The sequence below is a fragment of the Molothrus ater genome, chromosome 5 (genome assembly GCF_012460135.2).
Source record: "Molothrus ater isolate BHLD 08-10-18 breed brown headed cowbird chromosome 5, BPBGC_Mater_1.1, whole genome shotgun sequence".
Classification (NCBI taxonomy): domain Eukaryota; kingdom Metazoa; phylum Chordata; class Aves; order Passeriformes; family Icteridae; genus Molothrus; species Molothrus ater.
Genome location: NC_050482.2, coordinates 51,154,770 through 51,176,386, shown reverse-complemented (window position 1 = coordinate 51,176,386; position 21,617 = coordinate 51,154,770). Strand labels below are relative to the sequence as shown.

The 21,617-nt window shown below is 41.2% G+C and overlaps 1 protein-coding gene across 1 annotated transcript; it reads right to left on the bottom strand.

The window, feature by feature from the left end:
* Positions 1 to 9,632: 9,632 nt before the first annotated feature.
* Positions 9,633 to 19,595, bottom strand: PVALB (parvalbumin). Its single transcript, XM_036400894.1, has 5 exons — positions 19,577 to 19,595; positions 19,070 to 19,137; positions 16,999 to 17,131; positions 16,440 to 16,549; positions 9,633 to 11,213 (listed from the first exon to the last, which is right to left on the bottom strand). The coding sequence occupies exons 2-5, from the start codon at positions 19,128 to 19,130 to the stop codon at positions 11,185 to 11,187; spliced, it is 333 nt and encodes a 110-aa protein (XP_036256787.1). The 5' UTR covers positions 19,131 to 19,137; positions 19,577 to 19,595; the 3' UTR covers positions 9,633 to 11,184.
* Positions 19,596 to 21,617: the final 2,022 nt, after the last annotated feature.

Sequence of the window (21,617 nt, the reverse complement as noted above, 5' to 3'; positions counted from 1 at the left end):
AAAGGGGAATTCTGCCTGGCAACTAAGGACGTCATCGAAAGCCGGCTTGTTATTGGGTAGAACACAGGGGCCTTCACCACGGGGCTGAAATGACCCCCTAGGGATACGACAGAAAATGATAAAAGTTACGGGCAAGGAGCTGCGGCAGCCTCTAGGCGGGAAGAGGCGAGCGGGGGGAGAAGCCTCCACTTCCTGCCTGTGAGCCCGCGGAACGCGATGTTCCCGTGCGGAAGGGCCCCGGCTCCGTGTGCCTTGCTGCGCATGCGCACGGCGGGAGCGTGGCCTGCCGCGGCCTGCGCGTCCCTCGCGCCGGGCCCGGCATTCGGGTCACGCTTCCCTCAGGGCTCGGGCAGGAGCGGAGCTGCCCCGGGCCCGGCATTGGCGTCACGTTTCCCTCAGGGCTCGGGCAGGAGCGGAGCTGCCCTGGACCCGAGCTTTGCTGCGGTGGCTTTAAAGTCCGCCACGAAGCCGGGTCAGCGCGGCGGGAACAGGCCGCTTGTGAGGCCGCTGTCGCCCTGTGGGAGCGGAGCTGCGCTCCTTCCCTGGCCGGGCAGCAGCTGATCCGCTCTCCTTTGCTTCAGTGCACACTTTTCCTTGTGTTTGGCAGTGTTGATGTACTCACGGACAAAGTTCTCTTGCTTGCTGATTTCTTAGCTGCTTTCTCCTTCGCGCTCCCGCCCCTTGTTAATTTTTGTATCCTTTCACTCTGCAGTGGGTTAATTTCTTTGTTTTTTTATATTTTAAAAATATTTTTACAAAGCTCTCCCTTGGCTACTATTAAACTATTTCTGTGCCTTATTTTATTCTTTGAACTGATTTTCTGTCTTCCTTAAGCAGTCCAAATGAGTGGATTTGGGTAGGAGTCGGAAAAGAGGACCACGAAATTTCCTGGGTTTTCCCCTCCTAGCAGCTTCTTTGAAAGATCTGTGCCACCAAAAAACATACCATTATTAGCAATCCATACCTTTTTTAGGGTATAAACTTTGCTTGGCTGCACTTTGGGTTGTTTTTTCTGGAACACGTGTGCTTACTGCGGGAAGCAGTGAGTAAGGTTGGGAAGAACAGAATAATCAATAATGCATCTGTATTTGGGTTATAACACTGGACATTCCAAGGGTCAAAAATAAAGTTTTCCAAGTTATATTTTAATGTCAACATTTTATTTTAATGTGACTGTTTAGAAGGCAGCTCTTTCACCTTTCCTGGGATAAATTGCCTGTGACATGTCTAGCCAGGCAAGCAAATAACATAAAATCAATGAGAACCTATAGCTGAATCAAAGGAGTCTTCTATATGCACATAAAATACCATTGGGTAGAACATTTTTATCTATGTGATAAAAACATGAAGGGGACTTCACTAGCCTGAGTGGGCAGACTTCAATTGTAGATGATGACTTGTAGTAAAATATAGTGATGGAGTCACTACTGTTCCTTTAAAAGAGAAAAGAAAAATTAATCCCGGGTCTCATTATTACTTTCCCTGTTTTCCATCCCCAAATCTTCCACCACATAAAACAGATGTGGGCTGTTGATGTTCTCCATCACTTATGTCTAAATAGCTTGCCTCCTCTTTCATCTTTTCTGCCTTCCACTCCATCCTCTGAGAAATTCACTTGTCTCTGCATTGTTCCATTTTTGCAATCTTTGCATTATCCTTTGTTGTCTATTTGTAATATTGCCCCAGTTTACTGACAGGTCTCCAAGAGAAGGCTTTGAGGCTCCATGATGATGTACTTGAGGTTTACTGATCGTGGCTGCAGTGTGGTGGGATCCATCAGCATTCACTGAGGTCACAAACATCCCCGGCATTTTACACTGGGATCGCTGCAAAGGAAGGCATAGATTATGTTGCAAGTGGGATTTTCATTGCTACTGAAAATTTTTGCTTGGAATCTGAATATCTCCTTCCTGCTTGCTGCTTTCACATTAGCACCCTGTTCCTTTATCCCATTCCCTCATTTCCTGCCTCTGCATGCATGTGTACACAGAACTCTTAATGGATTTGTATCCTCTCTATTTCTGCTGTCCTTTTACCTCACAATATTTTTTTTTTGTACCAAATCTATCTTTTCCTCTGCCTGACTTCTCACAGGTATAAGTTGTTCCCCTAGCAGCATTGACAGTGATAGATTAAGGATGGAATTACTTATCTGCACCTTGTAATCCAAACAGAATCACAGTCTGCTGTTAGCAGTCCACAGGGGTTGCTGCTGAATAAATTGGAATGCTGGTAGCTGTGCTCGCTGAAGCTTCTCTCATCTTGAGTACGTGAGAAAGAGGAGAAGAGGAACCCTGTGGATTTAAACAAAAGAAAAACCCCAACAACAGAGGGTGATGCCCTTATCCTAGAGATGTGTTTATTAGGTTCAATCCTGTATTTATTAGCTAAGGAGGAATAGAACATTCACACATTTAATTTTTCCCTCAAATGAAACAAGATAATTTTGAATGGGAAGTGCCCCTTCTTTCATGTGAACAGGCAAAGTTTCCTTGCCAGCCACAAAACCCTGACATTTGAAGTCACATTCCCTTAGGTAGTGGTCATAAAGCAGCAGTCAAACTGCACGTGTGTCTGTGTGCTGTGTGTGGCTCGCATTTCATCCGGCTGCAGAAGGCAGCGGTGGTGGAACTGCATCTCCAGCAGGAGTGGCAGGGAATTTCAGACACCAGGTAAGGCTCTACAATGGGGATTAAACAAACAGAGGTCGTGTGGTCTTTTAGACTGAGGTGTGGTTGGTGTTCCAGGTTCTGTCAGGCACTGCATAGGTCACTTCATTATTTTCTTCACCGAGCAAACCTGCTAAAAAGTGATTTTTTTCTGAGGCAGAATTCACTAATATTACTAGGACTTGTTTTCACAGTTGTTCATCCATCGATGGAAACATTCTGGATGTGTTCAGAACTGAGCAGGTTACAACCTGTAACTTGAACCTGCTTCCTGATAAAAGCTAATGAGGAAGAACTGTAGCTTTCTTTGGAGTAAGCAGTGCTTCTCAGGAGGGCATTAATGTTGAGGAAAGCGAATTAGTAGGTCTTTCTGTAAGAAATCTCTCAAATACAAAGTATTTCATCAGTTCTTTTTTAAATCTTATGTTACTAAAAGGGAACAGTGTAACAAAATGTCTTCAGAAGTATCTTGTGAATGAATATTCAGAGTTCATGCAGCTTTTTAAATCTGCATAGATTCTTATAGGATTGACTATGAATGTTTACTGGTATGTCTGGAGAGTTGTGAAAGCTGCAAGAAAGGATGTGTAAATTTTATTGTAGATTTCCATTCTTTACACTTCCCCCAAGCGGTGGAATAAATAGATACTCCATCTATTTTGAGGGCTACTTCATTTGGCTTCCCCCAAACCCAGCTTTTATTTCTCTTCAGAGTGGGGCTATTAGCACAGAAGTGAGAATTTGGATGCTTTCTCTAGCTCTGTTGATAACACCATTATAGTTCAGGTCTTCAGATTTTGCTCTTTTATGGTGGGGGCTCAGGCACAGATCTGAAGGCTTTTTGGCTGAGAGTCAGTGCACTGAAATGTAAGATGATTACAAAATGGTTGAATCAGCCAAAGGATTTGTTGGCAGCTACAACAGCCCTTCTGACTGATCTGGCATATCTGCCATTTGTTTCTGATCTACTCCGTTGGGAGAGTGGAAGTTAGAAATGGATGGCAGTTGTGGCATCAATGGAAAGTGGTAAATTACTAAATGTAGGGTAGGTACCTCTACAACTTGGTTGGAGGATGCTGATTGTAACTGTTATGTTCTCTCTTCTGATGAATATGAAAGGAGGGAAAGATTTCTCAAGGATGCATTCAAATCCACAAGGATGAAGATAAAGAGAATTTCCAGAGAGTAATTATTCTGCATATGTCTGGAAAAATTCCAGCTTGAATCTTTATTTTCTTGTTTGTGCACATGGAAGCTTGAAAAAGTGCCGGGAAGAGGCCCTGAAATCTTTATTTAATTTTTAATACTACTCTCCAAAGCAGCAGATAGTGGGCTGTTGATCAGGGAGCTGGAACATCACAACAGAAAGTTGTCTGGGTTTCTCCACGGGGCAGCGTCTGTGACAGACTGAGGGCTTGCTGTGTGGCCTGAGCCTTCCCAGCTGTGAGAGCTGTTACTGGAGCCATCTCTGTGCTCTCCTGCACAGCGGGATCGGGTGCTGGGGAGGGAGCACCAAGCGTGCTCATGCATCCCAGGGAAGGGGTTAATCTGTCAAACAGAGAGTGCATGAATATGTGACAGCTTTAAATGAGCTACCCACAATTCCAGCATGCCAGTCATTATGTGCTGATGATGACTATGATAGCAGCTGGGGATCTTTTTTTGGATCTTTAGCTGCTGTCTGCTTAGAAGGCAGATGCTAGGCTTTCACTAATGCTATATCTTATGTTAAGAACTGCAAGACAGATTGCATTCAAATAATGGGATTTATTAAAAACTATAAGTTAATGTTTGGGTTTATATCCTATTTTTTTTTAGGCTTTGAATGTTCAAGGCTTTCTCTGCAGGCATGACAGCTAGAATTTTTTTCCTTTTGCTGAAAACTAAGATTCAACCATGTGACTCCAGGACTTGGAGGTTTAATGGAGGAAGGAGAAGAGAAATATTTGAGACTCCTAATTAAATTTTCAAAAGTTTACAACACTCTGTTTTCTATTCTCATCCCTTTTATAACAGGCTAAATTTTTGGGCACCAACTTTTTCACCTTAATGATGTCCTTTCTTTTCAAGGTCAATTTATTATAATAAAATATCTTCCGCTCCAGGCTTTTCAAATCCTGACTCTAATTATGCCAGTACTTCCTGCTCTAGATTTCCTTTTCCTGAGACCCTGAATTTCAATGTTCACCCTCTGACCTCTGTCTCAGAGCTCTCTGTCCATTTACTTCCTGCTTCAGAAGCAAAGCTCCTGCTCCTGCCCTCCCAGTAGCTGCTCACACCAGCTACTTCCTTCCCATTTGTGGCTGAGCCTTGCTGGTCAAAATGTTTGTAGGCTTTCTTCCTACAGATGCAGGGTCTTGATTCCTGCATCTGATGAAGCTTTAAACTTCTGGGCTATGCAGTGAACTGGTAAATATTCTGAGGGAGAAGGATTCAGAGCTTGTAAAAATAGGATAAAAATTACGTGGGAGCCTTTCATTGTTACTTGTTCAATGCTTTGTATTCAACAGACTAGATGGAATTTCAGGTTAATTTTGACCTATCAGACCTTCACTGGGAGATAATTTAAGTTCTATTGTATCAGTTACCTTTCGAGCATTCAAAATGAAGATGTGTTTGAACACTAGGATTCTCAACAGCCCAAAAATGATAGAAACCCATGAAGTCTATGGGCAAATGTCTCTTAAGACTCTGCTTTGCTAAGAAGGCTGTCACGTGTGACCAAGGAAGTTAATATATGCAGAGAGAACAGAAAAACACTGGCTCTAGTAATGGAGGTTGTTACAGAACATAATTGAACACTGACTGCAGCAAAGCTAAAAGGAGACTTGCATTACAATGACAAAAAAATCTTTATTTTTTCCCCTAACCTCTGATTTCAGCTGTCTGACTAAGAGCAGGTGCTGGGCAATAGCTCAATTTCAACAACCCATTGCAGCTGAAAGAGTAGATGCAATTGTGCTGTATCCAGCAAAATTGAAAATTGCTTTAAAGAAGAGGAATGCAAATGTTTTTAAGACAGAAAATCTTCATTCATCTGCAGAACGAAGCATAAAATTAGCACAGCCTCATAATTTTTATTCCTCTTTATAAAGCACTAATAACTGTGAGATAATTTGCTATTTCTTATGTATTTTAGTATCTTTCTCGTGATACATTTTTAAAACTGCATTGTATTGTGAATACACAGGGAGTAGAATTTATTAACAATTTAAATGTTATAATTTAAAAAAATCCTACCTGCCAGTGTTTCCAAAACCTGAAAATGTCTTTGAATCATTTGAGTTTTCAGCAATCTTGGGCCTTCCCTCCAGTAATCAATGGTTAAGCCTTTGGCCTCGGGTCCTGCACCCCTTATGACCCAACTGGAGTTATAGAATGGTTTATGCAATGAGGGACCTTAAAGATCATCCCATTCCAGCCCCAATGCCACTAGACAATGCTCCAAGCCCCATCCAACCTGGCCTTGAACACTGTCAGGAATGGCATGTCCATGGCTTCTCTGGGCAACCTGTGTCAGTAAAGAATTTTCCCTGATGTCTTATCTAAATGCACATTAATAGAGAATTACCATGTTCTTACCACCTGAAGGCCTAAGTTAATGCCAGTGTTGTGCTACTGTCATACCAGTGAAACCAACTGTATTTCTGTTTTATTTCTGTACATAAACCTCACGAAGCATCTCCTGGAGTTAAAAACTGTTGTGGCAGTAGGAGTTGAACAAGCTGATTCAGGCACTGACAAGATCCCTTCACTTAGATTTTCCTGGGTGGGAGACTGAATAAATTTATGAAAGAAATATCTTTTCTAGCTGCATATTCCATAGGCTTATTAGCATAGGTCTTCCTGTTAGTTCCATAGGCCTTTCAGTATTTATATTTGGGTCATCTGATCCATTTACTGTGGTAGCTCATGCAACTTCCTGCTATTTTTCTGGTGGTTCGAGAAGGGACTCTAGCATTTGTATTTATATTAACTTCTGTCTTTAAAGGTGCATCAACCTTTGTTAAGCTTTGCTGCTTTATTGACCAGAAGAGCACTAACCAGAAAGGCACTTCCTCCCTTGTGAAGTAATTATCCCACATTAGGAGATCCTACAGTCCAAAAAGTTTTAATGATTGATTTGTTATGCAGACAGCTAACCCTGTTTAGACACATTTGGCTTCACTTTCCTGTGTTCAGGAGAAATGTAATTTTAAATGTTGTAGCCCTAGAGAGTGTTGGGATTTCTAAAGGGATTTCTTTGGGAAAGGGAATCAGCTAAAATGCTTTCTGGGAATGAAGAAGCAGGAGCTCAGGTTCAAGCCCATGTTAGCAATGAGAGTCTAGGACTTAGAGGAGATATTTAAACACCAGCCTGTACTAAAGCCAGTGCTCTTCTCTCTGTGCTAGCCATGGCTCCTGAGTGGGGTTAGAACAAGAATGCCAGCATGTAATTTAGCCACAGCTGGATTTTGCTGTGCTATTGCATGCCTTATAATTTCTCTTTCATTTGAAGTTGCTTTATAAATAAAAGAATGGGTTCTCTACCAGCCAGCCATTTAAATCTCAGTCTAGGATTTTAGAGTCAAATGAAGTTATTTTGTACATTATGCTCATTAATAAAAATTTTGTGGGCTAATTTGTGACTTCAGTGAACCTTTAGGCACAATTTTTGATGTTATTTTGTTAAGACAAGACTTGTTGCAAATATTGTGCAATGCTGCAGTTTTGTAATTCCATAAGAATATTAACTCTGTTTTGAACAGAATGTTGTTAATGTTTAGCTACTTAGCACAGAGGCTCTGCTAAAACTGTGTGTGTGTTGCAGGAAAGGGAAATATGAACTCTATTACCAGTCTTCAAAAACATTTTGTTTAGTTAGAAAAGGCAAAAGAAGCAAGCAAACAACCTTTACACTGATAAAGTGAAGGATGTGTGGAAGCAATGGCAGGACATTAGGCAGTGTTGATCTCAGGACTTGGTGGATAGACTGTAAATATAAATCCTAGCTCAGCTTCTGCAAGGTGAACAGGTGTTATGGCCTCCAGTCCATTGATTCCCAAAATAAGACATGTGGAAAATCGCTGATCCATAAAACTCCATTAAGAGCTTGGCAGGACCCTTAAAGCATAAACAATTATGCATTTGTTGGTTAAAGATTTAGTAATGGTAAATGGTGATTGGAGAAATATTAAGAGTTGGTGACAGTCTGCTAATGCAAACTCTTTCTGTTAAATGCTAATGCCATTTGTCAGGATGTGATGGTTCAGCTATGAGTTGAGGATTTGGCTCCTCTTCCTCTTGAATTGTAGCTCAGAGTGAGCAATTTCTTCTCTAGCAATACAAAATACCAGTTTGAACAAGCAGTGACTATATTTTTTGTCATTCAATTGTGTCTCATTGCAAACCATTGGATATGAATGTAAGTAAAGGATATGTACTGATTATTTAAAAATTTGTCTTCAACAGGATGGCTGAAGTATTTTTTTTCCTTTCATAACTTCTACTGTATTACAACAGGGAAGAAAATTATGGAGCACTTACTGTTCAGAGCAAGGAAGATCTAAGATGGCAATTAAGAAATTTAAGGTAAATGTTTCTTGGAGAAATGTAATTTTGCTCCTTTGCTTATGCATCTGAAAATTAAAACATCTTTCTTCATGAAACAGTAAATTGCAGGGTAGTGTGGATTTTTTGTATTTCTCGAGCATACTGTAATCCACACTGTGCAGAAAGCCTGATTAAATTTTGTAGCAAATTCTGCTTTCTTTGGCCTTACAGTGGTTTTGTGACAGTCTCAAAGACATTATAGCAAGAGCAATATGAGAATGAATAACTTACTATTTTGTATATGAAATGTTTTATATTTTATTGTAACTTCAAATTTTGCATTTGTTTGTTCTGTTTTGAGTCATGTCTAGATAACATCCAACAAAAAGGAAAATTATGAATTTTTTAAATTTTGAAATGAAACAGTTGAAGATTTGGAGAGGATTTGGAAGAAATTTGTGTGGGAAAATAAGAGTCTAAGAGAAATATTGAAGATCCAGCAGTGAAAGGAAAGTAGTAGTTTGATGGCAATTGATAAAACAGTAATTTTTTCTCTGGGCAGAAATTTACTTATATTACACTTGTATTTGAGTTTTCTTCTGTGATAGATGCATATTGAAATTTGAACTTTTAATTGAAAATGCAGTTGGGGAAGAAAAAGTGTGTTTAAATAGAGATTTTGAGAATTCAGAGTGTAAGATGTCAGAATACAGGATCTGAGTATACCAGTTGCATATTTGAATAAACCAATCAAATGCAGGTTTAGAATATCTTATACTGTCAGCATGAAAATAGAGATGGTATTTTGGAGGTCTCTCTACCCATTGCAAGTTTTTCAGTTTGAAAATAAAGGACATTTTTTTTCACCTTCTCCATTACTATATGGCTGAAAATTTTCAGGCCAAATTAGGCACTGTTGCTTGTTCCAGAGTGATTGAGGTAACAACATGAAGAAAGACTGAAGCAGGGATCACTGGGGTATTCAGACTTTTATGCTAGTGAAACATCGCCATTGATGCTGCTGTAACTTTATTTATTTCACGTAATCTACTGTAATTATTTTTAGACTCATTAGTGGCTTTATTTATTTGCTATTTGTTCTATTGGTTTTTGGGTTTGGTTGTTTGTTTGTTTTTTTTTTTTTTTTTGCTAAAGCCCTGGATAAAATCTCAGCTTTTGTGCCATCCAGTGAGGCATTAAAATACAAATCCTTGCAGCTTCAGAGAATAGAAAGGGACTATAAAGGGCTTTGTTTTTACAGCAGCTTTTATGTCGGTTCTCGAATTCCCTGGTCCTTCATTCTGGCTGCTGCAGTAGCGGGGTGCCGGATGCCTTTTCGGTATCTCTGTGTGCTCCTGTAATGAGGCTTTATTGCCACGCGAGGTCAGCAGCTGCCGAGAAAAAGCAGGAAATAAACTCGCTCCACTGCAATCCGTTTTCATTTGCTTTATTTAGAATACTTAAAAATCAATACATCCTTCAGAACCGTATATACAGTGTGCAAAACCAAAGGATTTCTTTTGAACGCACAGCATCTTCAGCAAAAAGTCTTCCTTGCGAGTTACTACAGAGTGAGGATCTAAAATGGCTTTTGGAACGTTTATTGGCTTCCCGAGTAGCATTGGGTAATCGCTGGGGCAGAGGATGGTGTTCTGTACAGCGTGATGATGACAGGGTTTCAGCCTTATCTTGTTGTCTCCACTAAATTGGTGATAATAAGTCTAAATTGAATAAGGTTTTATTGCTGCAGGGAATAATTTGGAATACAGAAATGGAAAATACCCTTCCTTTTTACTGCAGTAATAATCAATGTTCTGTTAAGATGTGGGGGAGATGTTGCCTGAAAAGATTTCCCCCCTGCTTTTGTCTTTGCTTAAAAGCAAAACACCCCCCAACAACTCAGGTAAAAAGTGTAAGCTTGGTGCCAAAGTGGCTGAACAGGATTTGGGAAATAAGTATTGAGCTCTGTTATAGGCTTACTCTTGTCTAATCATTTCCTTAGCATAAGTCTCAGTTTCCTATATGTAACTCCAAAGAAGATATTCACTTATCTGGTAAAGTTTTAGAATAAATTTTTTTGGATGAGATTTTCTGATTTACTGTTTTTACAGTGGGATTATCAACTGCAGCGTCACACCTGTATCTTGGTGTTCTCTTTCCTGAAATTCATATTGTTATTTCTTCTGAGTATGCCATTCTTCCTGTCCTAGATAGTTGTGTAACATTGCTAGTAAGCATACCCTGTGTTTCCGAAGTGACTGCTTTTTAATAGTTTATGAAGTTATCTTCATGTATGATTGGCACCAGCTGATATTCCTGTCAAAGCTTTTATCCAAAAATCCCCCAGCACTGGGCAAATTTAACAAATGATACAGATGACAATCAATTTACTGATCACCAAAATGCAGCAGGGGAGATGTAGTTTAAATATTAGGAAATACTTTTTAGCTATAACACTGATTAAGTTGAGAGAACAAACTGCCAAATGAAGTTGGGTAATTGCCATCACTAGAGATTTTCCATCACTAGAGATTTTCCAGGCTATGAGTATGCATCCATTTAGCAGGGATGGCTTAAAAATAATGCAGTCAGTTTTGCCACAGTTCAGGACTTGGACTGAATGACTCATTATATGCGTGTTTTATCTGAAATAATTTTTAAAATTTCTTCCTACTTTACCCTGGCTAGGGATAAAGCAGCAGGGATGTCAGCAAAAAAACTAGTAACATTTTCTCTCAGCGTGTGCCAAGCCTACATGAAATAAGAAACAAGTTGTAGTGAGAGAGAAGAAAGCCCAGATTGATGTGACCTTTATTATTTTAACAGTGTCTTTCAGCACAATTACAGAGTTGCAGGATTGCAGAGAACAGAGCTGGAGTATAAAATAACATAAATAAATAGAACAGGAGCCAAAGCAGTCAGCAGGAGGTGGTTGGAATTGGGCAGTGAAGGATGGGTGAAGGGTTTGCATTGGTCAAAGCCTTTATGATTCAGCCACCATAGTTGCAAATTCTGGAGAAAGGAAAGAATTTTTAAAAATATTTTAAAAACTAAAATTTAAAGAAGGAGGAAGCATATTACAATGAATACAGAGTCACTGGTGCAGCAGAAATGTCACAATAACAGAAGAATAAAGAAATCCAAGTTAATTAAAGGGAAAATATGATTTGGGAAATCTTACAGTGAAATGAAAGGATTTTTTGAGAATAAGGGAGAAATGCTATACATGCCAGACTGTAAGACTTCCACCACTATTTATCTAAAGAACTTGATTAGTTCTCAGTTATTTCTAAATCTCAATGGGATGAAGGCAAGAACCAGAAATTTAATCTTGCAGTGAGATAAATTTCTTTTATATCAGAGATTGGCAAAGAGAATCATTAATGAGTCTTTCAAAGTATTTGTGTCCCATATTATAATTATATTGCATTTAAACTCAATTTTGTAATTGTAAATTGAGTGAAAATGACAGATTACAAAAACAGAAGGCTAATACCAACCTATGTAATTTTGTCTGTGTTGTAATAATGAGAAAAATTCCTGTGGTGTCAGAGAGCCAGGATTTTACCCTTTGGCTTTTATTAGTGATACATCCATAATATTTACGTAAACTTATCTATCTGCAATTTAGGGTTATTCTATGCTTTAATATATATACTGCATTTCAGCAGGGAGATAAAGCATGAAAAAGGCACATTTGTGTCCCGGCGAATGGCTGACTGGTTATAATTCCTAACTCCATCTAACCTTGGAAGAGTTACACACAAGAATGCGTTGCACAGTTGTATGTGCCTCAGAGCACTGAAAATGACAGACTGGAGGGAATCCCAAGAAGAGCAACAAAGATGATAAAGGGATTAGAGGATATGCAGAGAGAGTGGTTTATGGGTTTAACATAATCAGCTGAGAGGAAAATGGCAAATAGGAGAGGGAGTTGTCTGTAAGGCTCAAGAAAAAAATACTGAAGTTTGACATAATGAAGAGTAAAGTCTGGCAATTGAAAAGATAGAAGATTAAAATTAGGCATTTTAAAGAATATTCTGGTGTTCCATTGAAAAATGCTTAACTCTAACCAAGTGAGATCTTAATTGACTGTTGTGTGCAAACAGCACTTTTGATAGCATGTCCAAAAAATATGTTGCCAAATGCAGACAAACCAGACTGAGAAATAAAAAATGTCAGAGGGTTTAAATCAATTCCAAATTTATCCATCGTTTTGAAAGATGTAAATCCAAATTAGGATTAGTGACGCAGATTACTTAACACAAAACACCTATAAATCCTGTACATGGTGGGTACGTAGATTGAAAGTGTTGCAAACTGAATTTAAGAGATAACATGAAGTGCTTGTGCTAAAAATCCCAGCTATTCTGGTCAGAAAAGGAGAAAGGCCATGATTATTAAATCTTTGTGTGAATAAATCCTGCAGAGAGAAACATGAACTGTAATGGATCAAACCTTTCCAAAAGGGAAAACTAACTATGCATATACCATTAAAACAAGTTGTCATACTTATTACAGCTAAATTAAATACCTTTTATGATAATTTGTATCTACAGAATATATTTGGAAAAGGTTATTCAGACTTGCAGCCAAATATTTTCTATAATACATTTTGATTGTGCCATTATCACTTAATAGCAATATATTTTACAGGTACTTTGTGATAGCCAGCAAACCATAAAATACTCCTTCTTGAGCGATTGCAACAATTTCACTTTTCCCAGGATTTTCAATGTATTTTAAGTATTTCAAAGATGTTCCAGTTGAATAATCTTCTAAATTAGTTCACTACTCATTTTTGTATGAAGGTTATTCCAACCACAGGTGGCTTATAGAAGCATTGTTACAAAGTGTACTCATATATGCAAAACTTCTGAGATAAGGCAGGGTATATCACTCCCTTGTAAATGGTTATTGCCTCTGGCCTGTTAGTGAGGGAATCCTTGTGATCTACTACATCCTTGTTTCCAGTTGGAGTTACCCTTCCAAACAAAATTATGTCTTTCTTTGAACAAATAGTGGCTTTAAATTGCAAGGATTTAGACCATTTTGTCTTGTAAAATAATTTACTATCTGTTTTGTGTCAGAGCTCTGACTTAAAAGGAGAGGACACTGTGTTCAGTACAGTTTAGTATTATATACCAGCCTAATGCATGCCCTCTAGTATTTTACTGAAATGACAGACATGATTACAGAGGACATGTTGTAGGCTTGTGATTTCTCTCATCAGATTGTGGTTTTTACATTTTCTTTACAACAGCAAATCTGTTTAGGAAAGTTTATAAGTAATGACTTATGCTAGTTTATTTTAGAAGATTGAAGAGGACAAAGCTGGATAAGAAAAAAAGGAATTCCAAATTTTTTTGTTGTTGTTATTATGGCTTTCACCTGGCAAGGTCATGACTTAATAGTTGTTATTTTGCATGTTTAATGTCACATTTTTACAACATTCTGATTTACAGGGATAAAAATTTGGATTGTGCTGCCCACAGTGCATGATCTTTGAAAGCTCTCTATGTACTTTCTCAAGTCTATTAATATCAGGAAACTAAAAGGCATGATCTCCATGTCCAATGCTAATACACAAAATAGATTTAAAACAACATTATGACTAGAAATTTTCCTTTGTTTTCTCATCTTTCTTATAAATATTTTCCTGAAGCTAGTAGTGCTACTTCAGCATCCTTTTTCAGCCCGATCTAGAAGATAAGGTTGCTTGTGTTATGAGGTAACCTGGTCTTGACCTGCAATTTTTTTCAGATTCATCATCTTCTGACCACATTGGTGGAATGTGGAGGGGGTCTGACACTGCACAGAAGATGATCAGGTCTTACAGGAAATGGCTGCAAGTTTTCAGCTCTTTGAAACTGCTTTATTGGCCACAAGTTGAAACCGATCGGACAAGAGGTAAACTGCTGAAACTATTTCAGAGCTGAATGGTCTTGCAGAAATGAGAAAAGGTTTAAATAAGAATCGAAAGAAAAGAGAGAAAATTTGTAATGTAAGAGAGAAAATTGTAATTTGAAAATTCCCAGCTAGAAGAAGGCTGATTGGGTTGGGATTAATGTTTGTGATGATACATCTGAGCTCGTTATCTCTGTGGTTTTAAAAATCCCTAAAGATCAGTTCCTACAACTGCTGCGGGCTCCTGAGGGACAGCATTCAAGGGCCATCAGGAGAATTAACATTAACCTCTGTGAAAGGCTGCTTGTTTGCAATTGTTTAGTTATTTAGGAAGCTGATGTTTGAAACAAGGGGTGGAGGTGATGCCTGACAATTCAGCTGCAGGGAAGCAAAATTGGTTTGCAACAGAAATACAGCATCACAATACTGCATATGAATGGGATGTACATTTGTGACTTTACGTTTTATTTACATATGCAGTTATATTATTGGATTGGATTTATGGGCCAAAGGAAAAGCTGGGAAGTATCTGTCCTCTTTGTCCTTTGGTCAGTCTCAGCTGTTAACTTTTGTATGTATTTCAAGCCTTTCTGGTGTAAAAATTGGCTGTTAAAGTCAATTTAAGAAATGGAAAAGAAACTGGTAGTGTTGTATGGTAGGGATATGGTCAGAAGAATCAAAAGAAAAAAGCACATCATTCTCTTCTCATTATCAAGTGTAAACACAGAGTATTTCCATTTCAAAGTTAGGGAACAGTAAAAGCTGCAGAAGAAAGAGATAAGGAAAAGAGGCATTTCATATTGCTTTATTACAATGTACTGGGTTTCAGGCACTGTTTCAAAGGAAAAGTTATGGTAATCTTAAATATGAAGGTTAATGCTATATTTTCTTGTACAAGCCAAAATCATTATGCAATATAGCTCTTTTATTCCAATTAAGACTAGTTTTGATTTGCAGCCTTCTGGAATAGCTGAAAATTTATCTGTTATGAGGCTGGTGGATCAGCTGTAAGCTTACTTACCTGAATTAAGTTTTCTTTTGAAAAACTTACTCAGTGATTTTAGTACTACTATCACTAATTTTAGTGTGTATAAAGAAGACCTGTATAATAAAGAATATGAAGTTTCAAGAAATGACACCCACGCTAGATTCAGCAGCGCTGCTGAAGTTTAGCAAGAGCTTCACCTAAACCATTATAAAGTGATGATTGGAGAAATTAAGAGGCTTTGGTCTAGGGACATGGCCATAGTCACTGATATGCCAGTGTGCATCTCCTGACTGATATGTCAGTGGCTGATTTTGTGTGTTGTCTTCTAAGCTGGGAGATTGTGTTAGTTAATTTTGCTTTTTATTTCTCTTTTAATTGACCTATTTTTTTGAGATAACAGTTTTTTTTAAATTGCAGAGATTGAGTAACACAGAGAGATATGAGAGGGTTTAGGTATTTTTTAGATTTCTACTTATGATATGGCGTATTGATATGTCAAAACCCTAGCAATTGCCTGCTCTCTAGGTGATTTAATACTCTGGCCACAAACTTCTATCTCCTTCAATGAGGAAAGCTTTAGTTTAGAATTGCATCTCTTCTTGTCTCCTTCAGTGTGTTTCATTCACTGTCACCTCCGAAAAAAGAGGAAAAATGAGAAATTTTGTGTGTGGGCTAAGCTGATTCATCCCAAGGGGGAATAGAAAACAGCACTAGCTTTTTAAGCAATGCTGTGAGAGAAAAAGTTTTTTCTTGTATATCACATATGTAGTAAAAGGGACTGACAAGCTTTCTTAGGTGTTAAGACCCACGTAAACACTAGCATAAGCTAGATAGACTGTTATTGTATAGAAATTCTGTAGCCAAATGGGTGTACTTTGAATTTTAAGAGCATTGCTTTGCTAAGTCATGCAAAGTCATTACTTTCCTGCTAACTAAACATCGAGCATAAATGCTGGCGCTGAGCTTTTATTCTTTCCACGCTTTCTAGTCAAGCCTCGGTCTCTGAACTCGCAGTGTCCTGATCCCCACTCCCTGCTATCAACAGACAAATTACAGTAAGTGAAGCAGAGTTTGGCTGGGTGCTTAGTCCTGCTCTGCGGAGCGCCCGACCCACAGCCGGGTTCCGTGAGCTCCTGCCCCCTCTAGTGTCACAACTCGGCTCCTCTTCCTCTAACGCTTCCGAGCAAGGTGCAGCAAATGGAGCGGGACTTGGCATTTCATTAAACCCAAATTGTGCCCTTCAGAAGGTCACAGCCCCCAGTGATTCCTAGGTTTCCTCAGTTCTTGTGTGTGAGGGTAATATTCGGTTGTTACTGTCAAAGTTTACTCCTCTAATTACATACCATCAGCGCCAATTTTACCATCACCGTCCTTATCTCCAGCAGCCAGAAGAGCCTTCGTTTCTTTGTCTGATAGGTCTCTTCCTTCTGGGGTAAAGCCCTTCAGGACAAACCTAAGGAGGAGGCATAGAAAATAAAAGAACGTTTGTTTGGAGTTTTTGTTTGTTTTTGGTTTGTTGTTTTTTTTTTTTTCCACAGAACAATTACACTTCATATCTATTTGTACCACTGATTTGAGACACAAGTTGGAATCGGCGTTGTGTCTTCTGTTGTTGACCTTCTTTAACATTCAGAAGTGCTTTACTCTGAAACTGCATTTGGCTGAAGAACTACCTGTAAGGTATTGACCATTCATGTGTTTCAGGGATCCTGCAATCCAAGTGGCAACTGGCTATCTCCAACACTCTTCAGCTCATGTGCTCAGCAAAAAACTGGCATAACACACAAATACTATACTCAAGAGTTTCAGCTGTATGTTACTGCCTAGAGTCTTGTAAAAATAACCCACAGGAAATTAGAGCCTTAAAGCAGGGATATTTGAGAAGGATGTAACTTTACTTACTTCAATTCTTCCTCTTCAATGAAGCCGCTCTGATCTTTATCAAGAATATGGAAAACCTTCTTCACATCTTCTGCGCTCTTCTTTTTCAATCCTACCATCTCGAAAAACTTTTTGTAGTTAAAAGATTCAGCCGCTATAAGAGATGAAGAACAAGAAAACTGCTTAGAAAAGTCGTTGAAACACACACACCAACACATACCCGTGGTTTTCTTCCATGCTGCTGTTTTTCCTGCCCTGAGAGAAACAGTGGAGCCCAGCTACGGTAGGAGCTGAGTGTACTCAATGTAATCGTCCGTGCTTCACAGGTGCTAATGGAAATAAACAAAGGCAATGTCTCCATTTTGCAGATGAAGAGCTGAGCTACAGAAGGATGAGACTTGCCCAAGGTCACACAAGAAGTCTGTGATAGACTTGGGAGCTTTGGGAGCTGAGGTCTAACGTGCTTGGTCTCACCTCAGTGCCTTAAGCCTTCTTTTTTTTTATTTTTTTTTTCCGCTAAGTTTTACACTAGAACAGACATCTGAGAGCAGACTGAGTATTACATAGCTGTCACTTTTTAACATTTCCACCCCTGGAAAAAAAAAACCAAACAAATATGCTCTTGCTCAAGCACTGGCGAGAAGCATTTCAGAGCACTGTTTGACTGTTTGTTTGGTGGTTTTTTTTTTTTTTCATGGAGACTTACTAGAAATCAGTGTTCCATTTCAACCGCTGAAGGAATGTGCAATCGTGGTGTGTGAGCTCAGACACTGCAAGGGAGTGCTGCGCGGCGCGCTGCCTGCAAGACCTTGTGAGGAGCTGTCTCCGGGGAGGAAAAAAACAAACAACCCAGAGCCCTTGAAATCGGAGCCGAGTTTACCTGCTCCACCTCCCTTGTCTTTTCACCGCACCCGCTTTTGTCCCACCCAGGTAGCCTAACAACAGTGATGTGGATTGGAAATACCATACAGTGACCTCCAAAACGTGCGGTGGACTTTTTTTTCCCTTCCTCATGCATTCTTATTCCCGCCGCGTTAAATTTTCCTATTACATAAAATTAAGGAGGCTCAGTCTTCCGTGATCTGCCTGAGATCTGTCATTAGTTGCTGCTAATTGCATCTGCTCCGGGACTTGGGGATGGCCATAGAACAATGGAAGCTAATGAGTAAAACAGCTGCTGGATCCAGCAAAGCAATTTGTCGCTCCCTCTGACTCCGGCTTGTGAGCTGAGCCGGGCTCAGCGGGTCCTGCTCTTCTGTCTGTTCGGGAAGGTCATCGCACAGAGCAGGACTGACAGAGGCGGCTCCCGGGATGGTGCGGTCAGCCAGGTAGTTTGGGGGAGGGGGGGATAACGTGCATCCCGGAGCAGGATTTCTGGCTTTCTTTGATAGCAACCTTAACTACCTGAATCTCTGTAAACACGAAGAGGGTTTGCTGTCAGTTTTGGGGGTCGCGATGAAAGAGAGGGGTAGGGAACATCTGATACCCGGAGGAGTGAAAAGGGAGTGTGGACCACTGCAGCCATTCGACCTGCAGGGAGCCCCTGCAGTCGAGCAGTGCACCCGCACCCGTGCTCTACTGTTGCCTTCTGTCCATCCCGAAAAGCAAAGCACACCCGGGGACTCTGCATAGAAAGTACAGACTGGTTTCATAAATCCTTGAAATGGGAAACAGCAGTTCTGTAACATCTGAAACTAAATTTCAGGAATGAGTGGGAAACTGCTGACATCCACTGCTGACTTCTCTATCCCACACCAAGATACAATGCAGCTTGGTTTGCCGAGGGGTTTGTTCCCTTTGAAAGTATCCTCTCGGTAGAAGCAAAGTCTCTCCGCAGTTACTGCTTACTTTCCTTAAAAATAAATATTTCGCCTCTGTAACGTGCAGGACAACTTTGCTGAGGATGCAGCTTGTACTTTATAAACCTGTCAGAGGCATTCATTGAACATCTGAAAACACATCCTCATTTGAAATTTTGTCTAGCTAGTCCCTCTAATCTTCCCATAGCTGAAATAAATGCACAGCTATCCTAACCTGAAAAGATGAAAGGAGGAAAAGAGAGAAGAAAAAAAAATAGGAAAAAAGCACTCACCTGAAAAGGCTCCCACAGCCTTCTTGATATCCTCAGCGCTGAGCAAGTCAGTCATAGCCATCCTGCAACTGTTTGAACAGGGAAGCAAGTGCGAAAAGATTAAAAAGTGCTTTTCTCATCATTTCTGCTCATATGACCAAAGCTGCAGTGCTGTGTGGGGATGGCACACCGGGAAAGGCTGGACCCGTGCCAGCTCTATAGCTCTGCGTGGATAAGTGCTGTGGGCTGTCGCTCTCCCGTTTGCAGAGCACCAAGTAGTCCACAGACGCGAGGGTTCAGCTAAAGAGAGGGCACGGGGGATGCCTTTGTGGGTCTGGGGTGGGGGAGGACGCAGGTGGGGGTCGCTTCCTGGGAGGCTGGAGCCTAAGCCTTACTGGAGCAGTGCCAGAGGCTGCTGTGATACCGGCTGGAGAAAGAGTTTTGCCAAGGTCAAGTCCTCGGGTGCAATGGACAAACTAGTGGTGCAGAGCAGAGCCTTTTCATTTAGAAAGTCAGAATGAGCTTTACCAGTTATATTCGGTGATGAGTAAGGAACTGCAGCATATGCCAAGCTTCAAGCTACTCTTGAGGTCGGGAAGCAAATGTTATGTAGCTTTTGAACATTTGCCTTATCGTTCAACCACTTTAAACGTCTCCCCCTTCTCCCTTCCCCCTCCCCTTCACACACATATTCCTTTTAGACCTTTTTTCTTTCAGGCCAGTCCATATTAAGCATCTTCCTCACTGAATTAATTATCACATCCCAGCGAATCCTACAGATCCGGTTTGTAATGCACAATATGCTGCAGTATCTTCTGTGATAGGGTACGGCAAAACGAGATGCGAGGTGACAACACACTCGTGAGGAGCTCCTGTGCAGTAGTGGGTTTCTCAGGCAGGACCGGGCACTTCCCGTTAGCATCAAAAAAAGAAAGCATTTAGGATTTCTAATGTGTTTTCTAGGGTTATTTTTTTTCTCCAAGAATCTGTACCCATTTTTCACATAAAATATGGCAAGTCCAACTTGCTCTCAGAGTTTGGGCAGGAGCCATTAGGCTGAGGTAGCCAAGGTTAGGGCCCAGTAGTAGGGCAGATCTCTGCAGGAGTATTGGCATCGCTGCTCCAGGAGAGACGGGGGAGGACAGAGTGGTGGCAGCGAGATCCCCGGGCGCGATCGACGGGTACGGCCCGGTCCCGCTGCCACAATCACACCTCTCCTCTGAATGGGGCCGCCGGAGAGCAGCCTCGAAAAGGGGGCGGCTTGTGCAGAACCTCGGGTTGTGCTGGCAATAATTGCTCGGTGCTTTTAAAAGTACGAGCCCCGTCCTTTTTTTTTTTCTCCACGGCCCAAGTTGAGCTATAATGGGTAAGTCATTACTATGACACTGAACGCAGGACTGAGGAGGAGGTGACATTGGGGTGTCCCCCTCCCCTTTTTTTTCTTCTCCTTTTCTTTCCTAAAGGTCATCTCTTCATAGTGGAAGGGACTGACGTTTTTCTCTCGTTGGAACTTCTCCCCCCCCACCCCCGGCCTCCTTTTTTCGTGTATTTCCCGAGATGCAAGAGATGCTTAGTTTTCTCCAAGGACAAACAAGGAGATGGATGGTGGAGCCAAGTCCCTCTCCCTAGGCTGAACGCATCCTTCCCTGCTCTTCAGGGAAAGAGGAGCTGAGCGCTGGGATGCTGGACTGAGAAAAACACCTTCTCGCTTGGGTCGTTCTCACTCAGCAGCCCCCGTTCTTTTGGAGCTGGAGATGGGAGGGTGCAGTAAAGACAGCACTCGGAGCACTGGGGTCTCCTGCTTTAGTGGAGTTCAGCGTTAGGAGCCTATTGTTAGTCCGTTTTAAACGTAGGATGGGTGCAGACCCATCAGTATATGCAGCTATTTGCCGGAGATCAGTGTGCCTATCTTATGAAATTGACGTCCCTTTACCTTTCCTTAGCTGAGGGAAGAGAGGACAATCTCTTCTTGTTGCCAGTGCAGACCCCGCCGGCCCAATGCTACATCGCCCTCTGCTTTCCCTGCTCTGCTGCGTGCGGCACCGGTGTGGTCTGAAAAGGAGTTGGGCCTCAGTCTCCGCAGTTTTTTTCCCTTTCTCAGGAATCTTTTACAAACCCGTTGTTGAGCCAGGAGCTTCCTTTTAGGTCCCTACAAACAGGAACGCACCTGCCCAGCCGCCAGTGAAGATGCTCTCCTGGCGGGTGACTCGCGTTTCGGTGTTAGCCGCGCTCTGCTGACAAGGCAAGAGCGCATTTGGACGGCTGCCCTCGGGGGTAACTCGAGTCGGTGGCTGGCAGGGGCGATGCTCAGCGCTGCCCGCTGTGCTGGCAGACGCCGATCAGCTTAAGTAGCCTCATGCCAAGCAAAGCGGCCAGAGGCGCATTCCCTGTCTGTGTCCTGGGGATGGGAGCCGGGCGGCTCCCTCCGCATCCCTAACGATGCGCGAGCTGCCCCGCTTTCCCTCCGTCATCGGATCTGTCAGCCCTCTACGGCCTAATCATGCTGTGGAGGCGAAAAGTGAGAGGTGTCAGAAAAATGAGGCTTCAGATCAGGTGGAGCCATCTGTAG

Excerpts from the sequence above, each read along its gene's own strand:
- PVALB (XM_036400894.1), bottom strand. The coding sequence starts at position 19,130 with ATGGCTATGACTGACTTGCTCAGCGCTGAGGATATCAAGAAGGCTGTG. Across the intron at positions 17,132-19,069 it reads GGCTGTGGGAGCCTTTTCAG|CGGCTGAATCTTTTAACTAC; the intron begins GTGAGTGCTTTT and ends CATCTCTTATAG. Across the intron at positions 16,550-16,998 it reads ATTGAAGAGGAAGAATTGAA|GTTTGTCCTGAAGGGCTTTA; the intron begins GTAAGTAAAGTT and ends CCTCCTCCTTAG.